This window comes from Papaver somniferum, chromosome 11 (assembly GCF_003573695.1).
Source record: "Papaver somniferum cultivar HN1 chromosome 11, ASM357369v1, whole genome shotgun sequence".
In the NCBI taxonomy this organism is placed as follows: Eukaryota; Viridiplantae; Streptophyta; class Magnoliopsida; order Ranunculales; family Papaveraceae; genus Papaver; species Papaver somniferum.
In genome coordinates, this window is record NC_039368.1 from 105,861,928 (window position 1) to 105,881,839 (window position 19,912).

The window sequence follows — 19,912 nt, forward strand, 5'->3', positions numbered from 1 at the left end:
AGAGATGGTTATTTAGTTCAGATCCTCTACGAGGGTTTATATTATTCAACAACAACCATGGTTGAGTCCTTATGCACAGGTGGGTTTGAGAATAAAACTGTTGATGAGGCGATGACATTTTTGAATGAAATCGCCGATAAGACCCAACAATGGGAAATAGTAGGGAACCCCAGAAAAAAATTCTTCTAAGTAGAGGAAATGTCAATAGGGTAGAAGGATCTTATGAGTCAGATGCTAAAATAGCAGCCATATCCAAAAGGTTAGAAGCCTTAGAATTAAGTCATTCGAGTGGTAATAGTGGTAAAATAAAGCCTTTTTGGGAAGGCCATACTGTTGAGGACCAAGCCAATGCTATTTATAATAACACTAGATTCGATAACCGTCAGAAGTTTGACCCATATTCAAAAACCTATAACCCTGGCTGGAGAAACCATCCCAACCTTTCTTGGTCTAAGGGCCAGAATCAAGGTCAGTCTAGTAACCCTCAGGTTCCCCCAGGTTTTGGCTATACAAAGAAGATTATGAGTTTAGAAGAGTCTCTTGCTTTGTTAAATCGTAACACTGTGCAGTTTCAGCAATCTGTCGCTCAAGGTTCAGAAGAAAATAAGAGAATAGGTCAGGCTAACTCTCAGGTAATTTCCGAGTTGAAAACCCAGGTTAGTCAGATAAATGAGTCTTTAAGAGAAAGAGGTAAGTTTCCTAGTCAAACTAAACCCAACCCTAGAGGAATTAATGAAATAGGTGAAAGACCATCTGAACATGTAAATGCTATTAAAACCCTTAGGAGTGGTAGAGTGATAGACAACAAGGTTTCCATGCCTGATAGTGAACATGCTGTTGTTCACCCTTCTGAACCAGAAACTGAGGAGACTGATAGAGTCTCTAAAGAGACCAATGAGGGTCATATTGATCCCGGCTTTGTTCCTAGAGCTCCATTCCCACAGCTGCTAGTTCCAACTAAGATGGAGTCCAACTTTAATGATATATTGGAGGTTTTTAAGCAGGTAACTATCAACCTTCCATTATTAGATACGATTAAGCAAATTCCCGCTTATGCCAAGTTTCTTAAGGATATGTGTACGCGAAAGCGAAAACTTAGTGTCCAAAAGAAAGCCTTCCTAACTAGTCATGTAAGTTTTATTATTCAGAATACCACTACTCCTAAGTATAAAGACCCAGGGTCCCCTACTATTTCTTGCCCAATAGGTAAATACCGTGTCGAGAAAGCTTTGCTTGACTTAGGAGCCAGTGTGAACTTACTTCCATACCATGTGTACCTTAAGCTAGGACTTGGTGAGATGAAACCTACCCATATGACACTTCAGTTAGCTGATAGGTCCGTTAAAATTCCTCGTGGTGTGATCGAGGATGTTCTTATAGAGGTCGACAAGTTCATATATCCTGTGGATTTTGTTATCCTAGGTACCCAAACTGTCCCTGACCCCAGAGAACCAGATACCAGTGATTTTAGGTCGCCCGTTTTTAGCTACATCCAATGCGATCATAAACTGTCAAAACGGTATTATGAATTTGTCTTTTGGTAATATGACTATTGATCTGAACATTTTTAATATTAGTAATCTACCCTTTGAACTAGATGACTCGAACATAGAAGAGATGAACATGATAGGAACATTAGTCGAGGAGTCATTACCAAACACTTTGTTAGAAGATCCATTAGAAAAATTCCTAGCTCACTTTGGGATTGATTTTGAAGATGATAATGTGATTAATGAGGTAAATGCTCTGTTAGATTCAATCCCTTTGTTAGACACTAGTAATGGATGGAAACCTAAGTTCGAACCACTACCAGTTTTTAAGTCTACCCTAGTTCCTTCTTTAGAAGAGCCTCCTAAGTTGGATCTTAAACCATTACCAGATACCATGAAGTATGTGTTTTAGGCCCATCTGAAACTTTACCTGTGATTATAGCATCCGACTTGGATAGTGATCAGGAAAGTAGGCTAGTAACCGTCCTTCAAAACAACAATAAAGCTTTAGGGTGGACCATAGCAGACATTAAGGGTATAAGTCCTACTGATTGTATGCATCATATCTATTTAGAGAGTGACACCAAACCTTCTAGAAAGATGCAATGTCGACTGAACCCTAATATGAAAGAAGTAGTTCGAACCGAGGTTCTTAAGATGTTAGATGCAGGCATTATCTACCCCATTTCAGACAGTAAGTGGGTCAGCCCCGTTCAGGTTGTTCCTAAGAAATCCGGTATTACTGTAGTCCAGAATGAGAATAATGAATTAATCCCAACCCGGGGTCACCCGGGTTGGCGTGTCTGTATTGACTATAAAAAATTGAACAAGGTCACTAGGAAGGACCACTTTCCCCTTCCCTTCATCGACCAAATGCTAGAGAGATTAGCTGGACGTAGCCATTATTGCTTTCTAGATGGATACTGCGTTTATAATCAGGTTGTTATTGCCCCAGAAGACCAAGAGAAAACCACTTTTACCTGTCCCTTTGGTACCTTTGCGTATAGACGCATGCCTTTCGGGCTATGTAATTCCCCTGCGACCTTTCAGCGTTGTATGTTGAGCATATTTTCTGACATGGTAGAACGGTTCTTAGAGGTGTTTATGGATGATTTTTTAGTGTTTGGTTCGTCTTTCGATGAGTGCTTGCATCATTTGTCATTAGTTTTGACTAGGTGTAAGGAAAAGAATTTAGTGCTTAATTGGGAGAAATGTCACTTCATGGTTCGTTCAGAAATTTTTCTAGGGAATATCGTATCTTCGAAGGGTATAGAGGTAGATAGAGCCAATGTTGACCTTATTAAAACTTTACAGGTCCCAAAACCGTAAGAGATATTAGGTCATTCTTAGGGCATGAAGGTTTTTATCGTCGATTCATTAAGGATTTTAGCTTGATTTCCAGACCTCTTTGCAATTTGCTTGCAAAAGACGTTAAGTTTGTCTTTGATGATGCTTGTTTAGAGGAATTTGAGAAGCTTAATACTTTACTCACTACCGCCCCCATAGTCCAGGCACCCAACTGGAACCTACCCTTTGAGATCATGTGTGATGCTTCAGATTATGCTATTGGTGTTGTGCTAGGTCAGCGAGAAAATAAGTTACTTCATGTGATTTACCACGCTAGAAAAATCTGAATGATGTCCAGTTGAACTATACCACTACGAAGAAGGAACTATTAGCCATTGTGTTTGCCTTAGACAAGTTTAGACCCTATCTCTTAGGTTCTAAGATCGTAATATATATTGATCATGCTGCTTTGAAATATCTTCTGTCTAAGAAGGATACGAAACCTAGATTGATTAGGTGGATCCTTTTGTTGCAAGAGTTTTCTTCAGACACTAGAGACAAAAAGGGTGTCGAAAATGTAGTAGCAGACCACTTGTCTAGGCTAGTTGTTGATTCCCCTGATGATCCCCTTCCTATAAGGGATAGCTTTCCTAATGAACAACTGTTCTTTGTTACCCAATTACTTTGGTATGCGAATATAGTGAATTATCTTGTTACTGGTCGAATTCCCCATCATTGGGGTAAACAAGATCGTTCTAGGTTTTTAGCCGAGGTTAAGCACTTCTTTTGGGATGATCCTTATTTATTTAATTATTGTCCCGACCAGATTATTAGGAGATGTATACCTGAGAGTGACCAGTCCAGTATTATTTCCTTTTGTCATGATCATGCTTGTGGGGGTCACTTTAGTGCTAAGAAGACTGTTGCTAAGATATTACAGTGTGGATTCTATTGGCCTTCGTTGTTTAAAGACTCCCACAGTTACTGTGTTACTTGTGAACGTTGCCAGAAATTAGGAACCATTTCCCGTAGGAACATGATGCCCTTGAACCCTATTTTAGTTGTTGAGGTCTTGATGTGTGGGGTATTGACTTTATGGGTCTGTTTCCTAATTCTTTTGGTAACTTATACATCCTTGTCGTTGTAGACTATGTCTCTAAGTGGATTGAGGCGGTTACGTGTAAGACTAATGACCATAGGGTTGTGATTGAGTTCTTGAAAGATAATATACTTACACGTTTTGGTACACCGCGAGCTATAATTAGTGATGGAGGGTCGCACTTTTTTAATGGACCTTTTAGGATTTTGATGAAGAAATATGGTATTACACATAAGGTAGCTACCCCATATCATCCACATACTAGTGGTCAGGTAGAGGTTTCCAATAGGGAGATAAAGCGTATATTAGAGAAAACAGTTAATCATAATCGGAAAGACTGGTCGTCTAGGCTTACTGATGCCTTATGGGCTTACCGTACTGCGTTTAAGACCCCCATTGGAATGTCACCTTATCGACTTGTGTATGGAAAGGCATGTCACTTACCTGTTGAGTTAGAACAAATAGCATATTGGGCTGTTAAGCAGCTACATTTTTCACTAGACAAGACAGGAGCCCATAGGAAACTCCAGCTTAATGAGTTGGAAGAGATTCGTAGAGATGCATACGATAGTGCTAAGGAGTATAAGAACAAAATGAAACTTGTGCATGATAAGAATATTTTAAGAAAGTCATTTTCTCCAGGTCAAAAAGTTCTTCTGTATGATACCCGCTTGCATCTTTTCCCTGGGAAGTTACGTTCTCGGTGGACGAGTCCTTTTATTGTTCGCACTGTCTTTCCTCATGGAGCTGTTGAGATCGAGACACCGGATGGTAGTAGTTCTTCGAAGGTTAACGGTCAGAGATTGAAACCCTTTTTAGAGCCCTTTCCCACAGGTGATGTTGAGGAGGTCCCTCTGGAGGACCATGTTTACCCTTGATTGACCATCGAGGCGATTGTATGTTGTATATTAGTTTTTGATTTCTTTCTTCACCCAGGTACTATCTTTACGACTTCTCTCTTTACCGATTCCTCATGTTACTTTACTTTTTGGTATTGCTCTTTCATTAGAAACATTGAGGACAATGTTAGATTTAAGTTTGGGGGTGGGGAAGAAACTTTTTGTTGGCTTTTAGTTGCAATAAATAAACTCCAGAGCCTAGAAATTTATGCTTATTAAGGTTGGCACTAACCAATCTAAGTGGATGGGAACATCTTGGTTATAGGAGTTGAGGAACCAATCTGATTAGATGGAAACATCTAAAGAGTCTATTCATAAAAGCACAAATCTCAGGTGTTAGAACAAAAAAAACATGGTAGTTTCGTCATATCTCGTTGAATCCTGATCCTTCTGTTTTGATTTTTTAAGTGACTTGGTGGGGCACACGATTCAAGTTGTTACCATTGCTAGGGTGAAATAGGGTGATTGATATACAAAAAAATAAATAAATTGAGAATTGAGACCAGACCATTAGACCAACCGGAACAAATTCAAATAAAGTCGATCACTGGTGCCCTTGTATATGCCAGTTGTGTTGACCTAGAGTTAGGTTTATCGACCACTGGTCCCCTTGTATATGGCAGATGTGTTGATATTAGTCAGACCGGTATCTCAGTCCATTAGGATAGGTTCATCTTGGCAAAGGCCTTCAGACAGATATGGGAAACACCGTTCACTTTAAACATCTTCTTGATCTTTTCATGTTATTGGTTGACTCCGGTTATGATGTCCAGAAACTATATGAGTAGAGCTCTGTCACTTATATATGAATTTTAGTATGCTTGAGTGCAAACTCGTATATAGCAATTGGAATTTCGCATCAGGGTACTTCCTCCTATAGTCAAAGATTGTATGTCAACCAAGGAGATTCTTTCGTGCCTTTCAAGGTTCTGCGTAGATAGCTAGGGTCTGGAGTAAAGGTTTTGTGGGTACATCTCTGGTAAACCCTCCGGAGACAACACTCCGCCGCTAGGGACACCTAGGGGTTTAACAGCTTGTTGCACGTGCTAAGTGTAGTCATTTTATTTTCTAAATTAGTTTGCTCGAGGACTAGCAAATAATAAGTTTGGGGGTATTTGATAGACGCATTTATGTGTCTATATTGTCCTCGATTTTCTGTATTGTTGGTACTCGCTTTCGTACTTATTATGGTGTTTTTTGTATTTGTAGGTATTTTTAGGAAATAAACATTTTTGGAAAATTCGGCTCAAAAGTTGCTCGGCGCACCCCCAGAGAAAAGTATTAAAGGCACACTCATTTTGGATAAGGGCACCCCCATGCATCCCTGCTGTTAACGACACCTGTGTTTTGGATCAGGGCACCTCTTCTTCTTCATTTCAAATTTAAAAATTGGCGGGAAGATAGTGCAGACGCAGGCAGAATTAGGGTTGAAGTTTTGATCGTGTTCTAGGGAGATTCAAGGGCTGAAACTCATTGGGTTTGTCTATTTTGAACCAATTGAGCCAGTAATGGTCGTCGTTCATACCAGAATTGGCTAGAACGGTAGAATAAGGGTTTAGCATATTCCTGGGTTTTCTTCCTGCGGAAACTATGTTAAGATTTTGGTCACGTTGGAATGAGACTCGAGCACTGGATTTGGTTTCTTTGGGCCTGTTTGGACCAAACAGGGATGGTATGGTCGATGGTTTCGGTTAGAGTTGGCTGCATCGTGGGTTTGAAGCAAACAGAGCAATACGTTCGTGGGAGAGTTTTCAAGGGACTTGTTATGAATTTCGTGTGCTGCTGGGACTCTAATTCGTGTACTGCACATGTATGGAGAACTCTGAGTTGCAATAGACGCGTGAAGGACGTATAGAAGGATATAAAACCATAAATTTGGAAATAATATATTTCCGAGTAATGGCTTTGCTGTGAGAGAATTTGGAGACATTATTACGAGATATTTTGAAGTTGTTGTGTATATAAACCGTGTTCTGGCATCTTAGATGGGTTACTGAGAGATTGGGGAGAAAACAAAGCAAAGAAACGTAAGTTGGAGAGATCTGCTGCTGCTGCCATTGAAGAGAACACGAAGAACATTAGACTGTAGAAGACAGTCGTTGTGCTACAGTGACAACGACACTCTATTTCTATCGTTCTCTGTAACATCTCGGTTTGTAACATGTATAAGTGTTACAAACCCGATTTTAATCTTTTTTCTCCCATTTCATTATTTGTAAACACCATTTGAGCAATGAAATCAACTTTTGAGCGTGTTTCCAACATTATAATGAGCTAAATCTCCCACAACCAAGGCAATGAGGAAGCTATTTACGCATGAATAATTGGTAACTATTTTATTTTCTCTAATTTATAATTTATAATTCACTCAATCACTGCTTTTGCAGAGTTTTAAATTTTTGCATAATTTTCTTAATTAGTTGTGATTCAATCTGATAGGTTATACTTTGTTTAGTCAATTGATAATTTATGCTTAGGGAATACAATTGATATTTGAGAATTTGCCTGATTATTTGTGAGTTAAGAAAATAAAGGACTTAAAAGATAATTATAATTTTGGGTTATTTACCATCATTCATTCATGTGTAATAGTGGAATCAGTGTCTTGGTTATTTTTAAATCTTGAAATTAATTTTGCAACAAGTTTTCTATTTTTAAGTTTTATAAATATAAAATCTTTTGCTTTAACAAACCTCAACGAACTTATTACTACAACATCATTGAAAATACCATCAATGAGTATGCATGAGCGTTCCTTAAATGAGATTAAAAAAAAAGAGAGGAGGAAATTGAGTTATGCTACTGTATTGGGGTTGAAGATCTTCTCCGTTTAAAATCACCACTATATGAGCAGCTTACTCCATAGGAACTATCCATATCTCCCTAAGCACCCAGTTGGAAGTTTTACCACCTCTAAGACCATATAGGTTTGCATGTTTTGTCGCAGTTTAATTTCGAGGTTTGTTGGAATCAGTGAATACTGATTTTCACTGTATTTTGCCTCTATTTTCACTGTGTTTTGTCCATCTAACCCCATTAACCCCATCTTTAACATTATTCATCGCAGCTGAAAAAGAAATTGGATCATCAAATTTTTTTGTGTGCAGAAGCCTCACATCCCAGTAATAGGTAATGCTCATACCCCAGTTCAAATTTTGTACCCCGAGTTTTAATACCACGTAAATTCAGTCAGTCTTGGGTTTAAATTTATAATTCGAAGTTTATGTACATATGTATATTATTTATCTTCCCAGTTGATGTACTTCTCATTCTCACCACCTTTTAAACATCCTTCACAGGATTTTCTTGCAATTCTTGGGCGTGATCTGGAATAGTAAATTCATAATTCTTGAATGTATGCTATATAGAAAATAACTGATCAATGTCGACTGTTCACGCATCCTCCAGCTAAAAGATTTTCTAAGTTTATTGCCTTCCAATCCGGCCCTTCTGATTTTGGAGTTGGGAAGTCAGATACAAGTCGGCACTGTGAGTAGTTTTCTAGCAAAAAATAGAAGGATGGTAATATTGGTTTCTAAGTTTATTCGTTTCTTTTGTTAATGCAGGTAATAATTATATGAGCTGTTGTTGGAATCTAATCTAGTGTTTTTATCGGTTCTTTGTTGTGACAGGCGAATCTAAAAAGTTGGAAGCTCTAAAATTTCTTTAGGATGTAGCTTTTCCTCGGAACATGTAAGGTTTTATTTCCCGATGCTTAAGTTTTGGTTGTTCACCATACTATTTGTGTTTATATAATACCTAAAATACAGCTCTGAATCATTACCACGGTATGCTTAGACGTGTATGTAAGAATTTCTTGCTTCGTTATTTAAGTTTTATGCGCAACATAAAGTAGGCTTGATTATCCGTGGTCAAATGCATAGGTTTAACTTCCATTATTTGTGGTAGTCTGGTATGGGTAATTTCCACTATTTATTGTTTGTACAAACATAAGGACACTACATATTTTGGAGTTGGGAGTTCTGGAAGTTTACACTTGGGTTGGGATTCTCTTATTATGCAGTTGACTTTGAAGATTTTGTTGTTTGGGTTATTAGATAGAAGATCCATCAAGTCCAGGTCGTGGAAGCCATGAAAGTGGAGAACAAACTGTACATTCTAACGTTTCTGAATCATAGACGTTTAATATCTTGACCTTGAAATAATTTTTTATGCCTGGAGGAATTTTGGCAGTAGGAATTGCATGCCCATATAAGATACTGCAGGATTTTGGTGACTGCGCACGTGGTGGAAGTCTGCATTGAACTAGCCAGCAGTACAAATTTACTAGGACTAAGGAGTTAATCTCTCTGTCACTACGATATTGTAGAAAATTGGTATTTTGCAACTTCAGTTTGGAATCTTAACAAATTACTTATATGTGATGCCTATCATGTATAAAGTCTCATTACTATGAATGTTTGTTTCAGTCTCAACATTGAAAAATATATGAAAATATATAACCCAGAAAACTGGAAAAATATGTTGTTACTACATATGCGGAATTAAGATAGGACATATGACAAAGTATGATGAGCGGTATCTTGCGGACTTTTGAAAATGCCCATGAGCATTCATTTCAACTCCCAAAAACCCCATTTGAACAATGGGTATATAAATCACAGGAATGCTTAATACACCGTAATGCCACAAATTAAGAGCACTGCCAAATAGTCCGTATGAGCAACTAAAATGGAAGACCGTCGTAGTAGCAACTGAGCAAAATCCTTAGTCTTAGACGGATACATTTTTTTTTTGAAGCAAAACAGATACATGATTATTATGCTTACCCACCTCGATATACGGTGCACCGTTTGGTAAATTTTGACACAATATTAACAAATAGCGATCCCTCTACACCAGTCAATAAAATAAAAAAATTAGGTGTACTCACAAAGTCCAGATTGAAATATTTGTGGATTTCTATTTTTGACAACCAAAATCCGTGCCGTTACGGCACGAGTCACATCCTAGTCTATAATACAAAACAAAGCTTGGCTAAGTTAGGCTAGATAAAGAGCATTGGATTTTCTAGTAGATAAATCTATGGTCGTGGTTTTTTCAACTAACCATTATAAATACTTTACTAATAAATACACATTTTAATTAATAAATAAGTTTATTAAGGCTGGATTTGGTAATGCTTTTATTTTTCCAAAAGCACTTTCAAAACCTATATATGTCAACAATTTCTGAAATTAGTGTTTAGTAGAAAAAAAATTAAAGCGTTTTTTAGCCAAAGCACTTCCCAAATTCCTCAATTTTTAAAAGATGGGGTGGAGGAGCTTTTAAAAGCTACAAAAGCATAATCTTTGGTCCCACCTAAATTTAATGTTTAATTTACCATTTTTATCCGTACTTTATTTTATAAATGACAAATGTTACCCTTAAATTTATATACAATCAATTTTTCATTTCTTAAATTTTATTCTTTAAATATTATTATATTTTATTTTTAAACTATTTTATATACCATTTTATTTAATTAGTCAATAATATAAAAAAAAATAATCACTTTATTTTAGTTTGATTTTTTGTTTGAAAATTGTACATATATAATATATTATATATATATATATATATATATATATTTAAAAGTGGTTAAGTAAAATAATTTTTTTAACAATCATAATAATATTGACAACTAGTAAATTTGATATTATATATATTTATATTTAATAGTAAAAAATTAATTTATTTCTTAAACCAATAAAATTGAATAAAACTATTTTCAGAGAAATGTCTGTTTTTGTCATTTGCTACAACAACAATGGTTGAATCTGATATTTTACCAAATATATTTTGATTTCTTTTTTAATCATCTTTAACTTTAATTAATTATTTACCAAATGTCTAACTGTTTTTTTTCTCACAGCACAACACAGCAACACACAGAAAAGTGCTTTTACAAAAGCTGCAGCAATACCAAACTAGGCCTAAAAACTATATATATTGACCGGTAAAGAATTTGGTGCTGGCGTGTTTCGAACTTAGGTAACTGGTATCATCACCCAATGACTTTACCACTGTACTACAGTGACTCCGGTTAAAAATTATATTAATAATTTTGAAGGTGGGTGGTGGTGGTGTATCGGAGGTGGGGATAATGGTGGTGGGTATTGGTGAAACTGGTGGAGTGGTGACGATAATGTGGTGGTGGAAGAAGTAGCAGTAGTAGGGTGAGAAAAGATGTCCTAAGACAGGTAAATTATTTAGTCACCCTTGGTTAATTTTTCTTTGTTTTGTTCTAATTTGGTTTTAGTTTTTAAATAAAAACAAGAGAAAAATTTTATTAAAAAGAAAAGAAAAGATTTTACAAGAAACTTGTTGGTAACCGCACAACAAGTTACTCCCCAACCCCTTTTTAGATAGCTAAACCTAATCTAATAAAAATAAAATTACGAACTTTAACATTAGCATCATGTCTATCTATGTAATTTTTCAACCTCAACAAAAACTCTATAGTTTCAAAACCAAGCTCACCTAAGGTAGTAAAAGCCAAGGTACCAAAACTATACCCATTGACTCTACAAACATCAAGGTATTTACATTTTTTATGTTAAACGGTTTTGAACAAAGCAAGACCTTGTGTGAAAGCGTTTACGCCAACCCCAGCAAAAGGAGAAACTCCCGTCACATCCAAACAAGTTTTCAAATTACTTTTTATTTTTAAAAATTAAAACAATTTTAAAGGCCAGCTGATTTTTCCAAAAAAAAGAAGATCTTGTGATTTTAAGATTTGCCGAGTAGGGGGCAGGAAGAAAAATAAAACCTGTAAAAAAGTTGACCAAACACAAGGCTACACGTGAATTAATTGTAATCGGTTCAGTTTCTCACATCTCTCTTTATTTCCCTTTTTTGTCATGGTTTATGTTTCTGTCATTATTTCTCCCCTACTTCATGGGATTACGCAAGGCTACGCGTGAATTAATTGTAATTGATTCAGTTTCTCACATCTTTCTTTATTCCCTTTTTTGTCATAGTTTCTGTTTTTGTCATTTCTCCGCAACTTCGTGTAATTATGCATGTTTGATAAATATTTCATGATAATAGGTAAAGAGACAAGAAAATAAATGGATCAAGAATTAAATATTATAATAAATTTTAGGAAAATGAATAAACACAAATCTATGTAAATTGGAAACCCAATAATTTGTATCAAAGAGAAAAATTAAATTCTAATGCTAACAGATTTTGCAAGATTAATCTAATTGATTTTAAAGTAATTTTAGGTGTTTTTAGTTTTGTTACAAGTTTGGTGAATGACCTTTGATGATATTTTTTGAAGTAGTGAATGAAGTAATGTTCTACTACCTATAGGATTTGCTCTAACGATTAACTATGTTTGTCCCAAAGGTTGTATGACTTACATACACAATATTAAAAGATTTGAGGATAAGGACATGTTTATTAACCAACTCCTCAAAACATTTAGACCTGGATCGATCGGTTCGATTTTTCTCAGACAATTACAACATGTATGAATCGATGGATACATTTGAAACACATATCCTTGACCGTGTCGTTACGACACGGGTTGAGACCTAGTATATATACATAATGTATTATTAGTTTATATTTCGTATGGGACCTATATAGGTAATCAGAAAATTATTATCTTATAATTTAAGCGAATTATTAATTTAACATGTTATCCCCGACTCGGGACCGGCCAAAAACATTATTTAAGAGACTTTATTAAATAATCGAGTACTAATTAAAAGAGTTTCTACTGTAACTGACTTTCTGCGGCGTAGCTTTTCCACCTGCAGTAGAAACCATTAGATTAACATAAACCAATCTATCTATAATATAAAACAGAATAGGTTTTTGAGCTTTCGACTGACAGATAATATTTTAGAGACAAACTTTGCATCCGACCATCCCAATCTCATCCCAGCCAAAGACATCTGACTGATGTAAAAATTGTAACCTCTTCTCATCATGAATATACTTTGAGTGGGCTTTCTCATAATTAGAATCATAAATAAAACTTAAATTAAATGTGATTTTCTTTTAAGACCATTAGCTTTAGTTATCTCATCATTTGATTTTTTTTACATTATATTCTCCATCTACAAATAAATAAATAACACACCAAAAATCTTCAAAATCAAGAATCACAAAATTTCAAATAAATCCACAAAATTAAATGAAAATATTTCTGATTATTTTCTGCGAACTACAATGGACAGTGTGCATTCAGTGGGGGTATAAAGACTGTTAGTCTTATCATTATTAATCATCTGTTTTACACTTATTTGATAATATTTCTGTAACCAAGGTTAATGGTCTGTTTGTTGCAGAATGATGCTTCCATGTTGGGGGTTGTTGAGCTTGCTACTCAGCTCTGTTCATCTGAAGGTGACTGATCTTCATTTCAATGTTATAGGATTTTTGCAGAACAGAGCTTTTTAACTTTAAACGTACACATAGTGATATCTTAAGTTCTTATAATTTTTGAAGCTAATTCAGATGTATTGAAAACATTAGTTTCCACAAGGCAGTATCACGAAGGGGTTATTTTTGAGAATTTTGAGCTCCCTTGTTGATTCTGAGTTTGATAATGAGGTTTACAGGAATTTAAGGACAAACATAATGAGGTTTACATTTTAGATCATCCTGTGTAATCGTTTTTTCGTATCAATACAAGTAATGTTCAAAAAAAAAAAAAAATTATTTTCATTATTTTGTTTCCAAGAGCCAATATTCCAGCAATATGTCCAAAATAGGAGTGTCGTGACTCAAGCCAACATTCTTCCTCACCATGGGGTGCTCTAGAGCAATACTGTACAAATAAAACGACTAATAAGAAATTTGTAGTTTGGTGAAAATCTATTGCTCGGTGTTACAGAGAGGTTTTAGCAGGTGATTTTACCTATGCTTAGGTTTCTTAGAACCAGTTGCCTTTATTCATCAAAACATAAGCAAATCAGAATGCGTCTACGCTTTCTGAGAAAGTGAAGTCACAAAAAGAAAGAAAAAGAAGACCTTCTCAGCAATTACTTGAATTTGCAACATTCATTAGAAGCAATATACAATCTCTTCCTATGCACTACAGTGTGCACTTGATAGAGGACTGAGGCTAATCATGCACTCTATTTTGAAAGTTATATAAATCATTGAGGAACATCTTGAGCTGTTTTCGGTTTGGTAATGAAACTTCCAACTGCTTTAAACCATTTCAGTCCATTTCGATGATCCTTGACATAAAGCCATGACTGGAGAAAGCAAAATAGACTCTCGTTTATACCACGCTCTTCTATGTACCCATGCAGTGTGTCTCTCATCTTTTGGTCAAGATCTCTGCACAAAAACAAAAACACAAAATATTATCAGTTGAAGGACTTATATTTCCTAGATAAAACACAGTTTTGTCACATCTTATGTACAGAACTTATAGAAGTATATGCGAGATAGCAATATATTCGACTACAGTTTGATTTATTTAAGTAAATTTCTACCCTCCAAGGTTCGTAATTCAGCCAAGCGAAGAACGCTTGAGAACACCTAAAATGCTTGAGTGGTCATGTTTATCATAGGTATAGTACCTCGCCACTTTTGTAACCTATAAAATGCTCGTGTTGTTGCGAACTAAAAGATGTCACACCTACAATCAGAGTTTGACTTCTCAACTGAACTGAATGTGATGGCAATCACAAATTAATAATCAAGTAGAATAGTTGGTAACTGGCCCACTCCAATTCTACTAATTATTCAGGTCAGTGCCACAATTTTTAAACGTCACACACCCAAGTATACAAATAAAATTAACTACTAATATATTAAGCACGTCGGTTTTCTTACTGATCAATATGCATACAAGATTGAATTGCTGAAAAAAACAAGAAAATGAAACACTACTAACTGTACTGAATGTCCGCCAAGATACTGTGAACAGTTGAAAGTATCAGACACCACATGGTGCTGACTACCCAAATTCAATAGAGAAAGACAAGGGACTCAGAATTAAAATCATATTCCAACCGATTTTCATGTAGATGCAACAGCACAAGTCATGTTTTTGCGTACGGTGAAAATTACTTGTATCTTCTAAAAGCAACCCATCAAGAGCTAATCCTTACATGAAATAATTTATCATACTCCTACAACATGGTGTAACACAGTTCTTATACCACAACACAATTTTCACAAATACACTCTTCAAATTTAAACACACCATTTGTTTTACTGATAAAATGTGCACAAGACTGAACTGCTGAATTTCTTTTAAACTAGCGAAACACTACTAGCAGTAGTCACTATCTGCCAAGATCCTGTAAGCAACTAAAAGCATCATATATAACATGGTTCCAGCCTAGGTGGTGAAGATACTCTATTAAATTCAATCCAGACACAGACATATTTCGAAAAAGGTCGAGAAATCATATTTCAACAAAAACATAGGTAGATGCAACGGCACAAGTTAAAGTTCTTGCATTCAAGTGAAAACTTGAGGGTATCTTCCAGAAGCACGCCATCAAGAGCTAATCCTCAGAGGAAAAAAATTACCATTCAAAGTTACTTGAATACATGTGGTACCATTCAACATCAAATCTGCAAATCCTATAAACTAAAAACTAACCCATTTTGAGAAGAAATTTTAGCAAAATGGTTAACACATTGTTTTACTAGCATAAAAAATCTGAAACTGAACCATTCTTCTTTAGGCAGGCAACGTCTTATTAATCACTTAACAAGTTGGCATTATGATTGTTCACAGTATAGCAATGATGATGTTTAACTAAATACATCACTTGGAAAAAAGATCTTGCACCTTCTGTTGTTATACTTACCTCACTTACGTTTCTTCAATATGTATATAACCCTGATGCCTTTTTCCAATCATTTTAAATAGTATATTCTCCCTCAAATTATGTACAAAGTTGCAGTAAATCATGAAGCAAGCTAAGTAAAAGAACGAAGAACAATAAGGTAAAGAACGACATACTGGAAAGTAGGTCCTGCATATTTATTTGGAGCAGCAAGAAACTGAGAAGCTTGAGTCTTTGGTGTAAGTGATACGGAATGAATTCCTATAGCATCTGGATAAAGTCCACATATAAAATGCATTGGTTCTTTTCTATTTGGTTTTGAAACAACAACATGAATTAACAACTGATTAATATCATCTTCCTCATAATCACCACCACCAGGAATAATATTAGGCAATTTCATTACAGATATAACAATCTCTTCACTACCATAATCTCTTTTCAAAACAGGGCCAGTTGATTCAAATGCTCCCTTCACAACTGAGAATGAATTTGGTGGATTTATTTTCTACAGAAGCAAATATTTCAAGGGAGGAATAGTGAAAAGTTAGGGTTTTTTTTTTTGGAAATAATAAAAATTAAGGGGGTTAGGGTTTTAATACTTACCGGTGGTGGTTCAATTTTGGAGATTTCGAGATAGTGTTCTTTGAGGGAACGTAGTAACATAGAATTGACAGCTGAAGATACACTGGTGGTAGTTGATGAACAACGATTTGTTATCGTACGCCAGCGGGAGTGCAGAGAACTACTACCACTTCCTGCTAAGATTTTCTTCAGCATATTTTCCTTCTAGCAACTACGACCTTGCTGTTCAATTGGCTCGTCTCTCTGTATCCTTGAGCTCTGAGGAGACAGGAACCAAAGTCTAGCAACTAGTAAAAACCCATGTTTTATGCACATGCTTGCATTTTGTATGCTATCAATTTAAACTGTCCATCTGGTGATTGATTTTAGTTCGCACTGCTGACTTTTTTATTTGAAAGACAAATGGCAGGATTTTATTGAAAAAGATGCACTGAATCAGTGATACGAAAACAAGAAGAGAAGCTTGAGAAGGTGGTACTTGTAGAGTCATTTAGTAAAATTTGGTTAAGAATAGATGGGGTAGTCTGGTCCAATATCGTTGTTGAGAGGTTTCTCGATTGGTTGTCATCCGCCGCGTAGTTTGCCGGTTCATCCATCCTGTGGTTTATCTTTTTTATAATTGTGTTGAATAACACAATACGAAATTTCGTGCATTTTTCATCGACCATCCTTGTTAGTGTTAGGTACCATGGTGGTTTAACTGAGGAATTTATGAAGCGCATTAGGTTTTCAGAGTCCGTCTCAACTTTTTGACGTCATTAAAGTGGCTCAAATACGCCATTAGCGTAACAATTATTCCCAATGGTTGCACAAAAGCTACCATAGTTCTCGCGTTGGAATCGTTGCAAATGAAACCTGCGCCTGTAGTTCTTGGGTGTCCTTGACCAATATTTTGACAATGTATAATGAACTTTATTAGTAGTATATATATGTTTATTAGTGGTCAAAGACCAAAAATTTAACAAAAATATATGAACTTTTTGTTAAATGCTCCACATAATTCAATATTATTTAACCGGGCAAGATTCGACATACGATTTGATCACTAAAAAAAATGATTTGCTCTGCGATATTCACGATTTCATAATCTTGGTAGCATGTTTGTCAATGTTAGTGATCAAAACTATAAGTCTTGATTTCTAGTCTACTATAGCTAAGGTCTCGGATTAGGATAGAAAGTGTAGTTGAGCTCAAGAACTCCATGGCAATCATCATACAAGACGAAGGACTACTCAAGGAACTGGTGGATCTTCATCGGCTAAAAGGTATGTGGAGACTTGAACTTATCTATCACTCAAAAGTATATTTATCTCCTATCTTGAGACAAAAGTCGTTTTTCTATATAGACTTAGATTATACACATTTGGTATTTCGAGCCGAGTTTATCTCGCCCATCTATTTCTCGAATTATGTTGGTAAGCTTTCGCTTTAGCCAAGTTCATCTTTACCTAGTGACCAAAGTCATGTTATGTTTCAATCACTTTGAAAATTGCTCTGACGAAAAATGGTTTGTGAATAACAACTATATAACGTCCTCCGAGAATGTTTCAATGATTGAAATGAGAGTTCAGATTATATAACCATTAGCGGATATAAGCATTGTTGTGGAAACACATATATGTATAAGTCCTTATTCCTTGAACCAAAGTTTGTGAACTTTGTTGATCAAGTGAACCGAAGTAGTGCGTGAGCTAAGTCCGCGAACTCAGTCTGCGAACCCAGTCCGCGAACTGGCGAAGTTCTCAAACCCGAGAATTTCTGCTGGAGTTTGTGAACTCCATCCAGGAACTTAAGTCCGCGAACTTGAGTAGGTTATATCTAAAAACGATGTTTTTGAACTTATTCATATTAAATAAGGAATGCAATTGCAAACCCTGACTATATAGTTCATGAACCGATTCAAGTGAATCAAATCGTTTTTGCTTCAATTGTGTCTTGTGTAGTACATGAGATTTCCTTGCAATTGAACAACTCTCTAACTAGTTCATTTGAGTCATTTGAACTAGTTATAGTGAAGAAGAATATGGTTGATATGAAAGTGATAATATGGCTAACCATTTGGTTAAACTATTGTTGAACCAACCAATGTACAAGTTTGGGTACGGTTACACAATCCTAGACACGTGCATTTCATTTGTGTATAACAAGCTATGTTTTCGATCTAACGGTTGATAAATATTAGCTTGAATCTAATCAGGTTTTCATCTAGCGGTGAATATTGAATGCATTGTTACCAAGCTAACATTGATTGCAAACCCTGATTTGAAAGACTATATAAGGGAGAACTCTAGCAAATGGGAAACATAATCCCCACACATTCTGTGTGATACTAGTTGTGATAAGCTAGAGTTGATTCTCCTTTAACCTTTGGTTTCTTCTTCTAAACCAGGTTAACGACTTAAAGACTTCATTGGGATTGTGAAGCCAGACCGATATTATCGTAGTTGTGTGATATGATCTTGCTGTTTATATCGAACGAGTACAATTGTAATAATTGGCTTGAGATTTCTATCTTCGATAGGCAAGATAAAAAGTAATCACAAACATCTTCGTCTCATCGTTTGTGATTCCACAATATCTTTTTCGCTGCGTCGATTAAGACTATTGTGAGGTGATTGATAATACTAGGTTGTTCTTCGGGAATATAATTCTGGATTATCAATTGGTTCTTGTTCACCTTGATTTATCAAAATACGGAACAAAACTCGTAGGTATATTCGTGGGAGACGGATTTATCTATTACCATAGAATTTTATGTGTGATACAGATTTGTTTATTAAAGTCTTCGACTTTGGGTCGTAGCAACTCTTAGTTGTGGGTGAGATCAGCTAAGGGAATCAAGTACGTAATATCCTGCTGGGGTCAGAGACGTAGGAGCATAACTATACCTTGGATCAGTGTGAGATTGGTTGGGGTTCAACTACAGTCCAGACCGAAGTTAGTTTGTAGTAGGATAGTGTCTGTAGCGGCTTAATACGGTGTGTGTTCAATCTGGACTAGGTCCCGGGGTTTTTCTGCATTTGCGGTTTCCTCGTTAACAAAATTTTGGTGTCTGTGTTATTTCTTTTCCGCATTATATTTTGTTATATAATTGAAATATCACATGTTGTGCGTTGTTCAATCAATTAGAATATCCGACCTTTTGTTTGTTGATTTAAATTGATTGACACTTGGATATTGGTCTTTGGTACCATCCAAGTTATCTCTCTAGTATTTGATAAAGACTCGGAAATTTCTATTTGCTTGAGTATATATCAAATCGAGAGATTGAGATATAAACTCTTTGATATACTTTTTATCTAGATTGAGTTGACTGTCTAGTTGATTCTCTAGAAAGTATATTGGAGTTTTTTCATGCAGATTGCTAAGCGAAATATTGGGTGTGGTTGTTATACCCCCGTTTTTTCACACTTGATGTGTTATATGAAGTATACTAAATGTTTATAATACCAGGAAGATTGTATAAGAAACTAGCACAGGATATCAAGCGAGGTAAGGTACTCGTACTTCACTTTTGTTTATAAAGAAATTAGAGCCAAAATTGTGAAATAATGTGAGAATAACCATATCAACCGATCCTTCTCTTTGTTACATCACAAAAGTATATCTCACGGCTATTTATAGCCTGTGTAAATACATAACTAATGAAACATTAACACGTGTCAACATTAGATCATGGTTAATCCTTAAAGACATAGTTAATATTTCTTAATAATGATTACATAGTTGCTTACAAAATTATCAAAAACACAAAACTGCAAGATAATCAAAACCCAA

The 19,912-nt window shown here is 35.6% G+C and overlaps 1 protein-coding gene across 2 annotated transcripts; it reads right to left on the reverse strand.

The window, feature by feature from the left end:
• Window positions 1-13,581: 13,581 nt before the first annotated feature.
• LOC113320802 (uncharacterized protein At2g39795, mitochondrial-like) lies at window positions 13,582-16,535 on the reverse strand. 2 transcript variants are annotated; one of them, XM_026568694.1, is made up of 4 exons: window positions 16,157-16,535; window positions 15,980-16,058; window positions 15,727-15,820; window positions 13,582-14,081 (listed from the first exon to the last, which is right to left on the reverse strand). In XM_026568694.1, exons 1-4 carry the CDS (start codon window positions 16,328-16,330, stop codon window positions 13,895-13,897), a joined length of 534 nt encoding a protein of 177 aa, XP_026424479.1. In that variant the 5' UTR covers window positions 16,331-16,535; the 3' UTR covers window positions 13,582-13,894. The 2 variants fall into 2 exon arrangements, with proteins under 2 accessions (XP_026424479.1, XP_026424478.1); XM_026568693.1 differs by having other exon boundaries at window positions 15,727-16,058; window positions 16,157-16,516.
• Window positions 16,536-19,912: the final 3,377 nt, after the last annotated feature.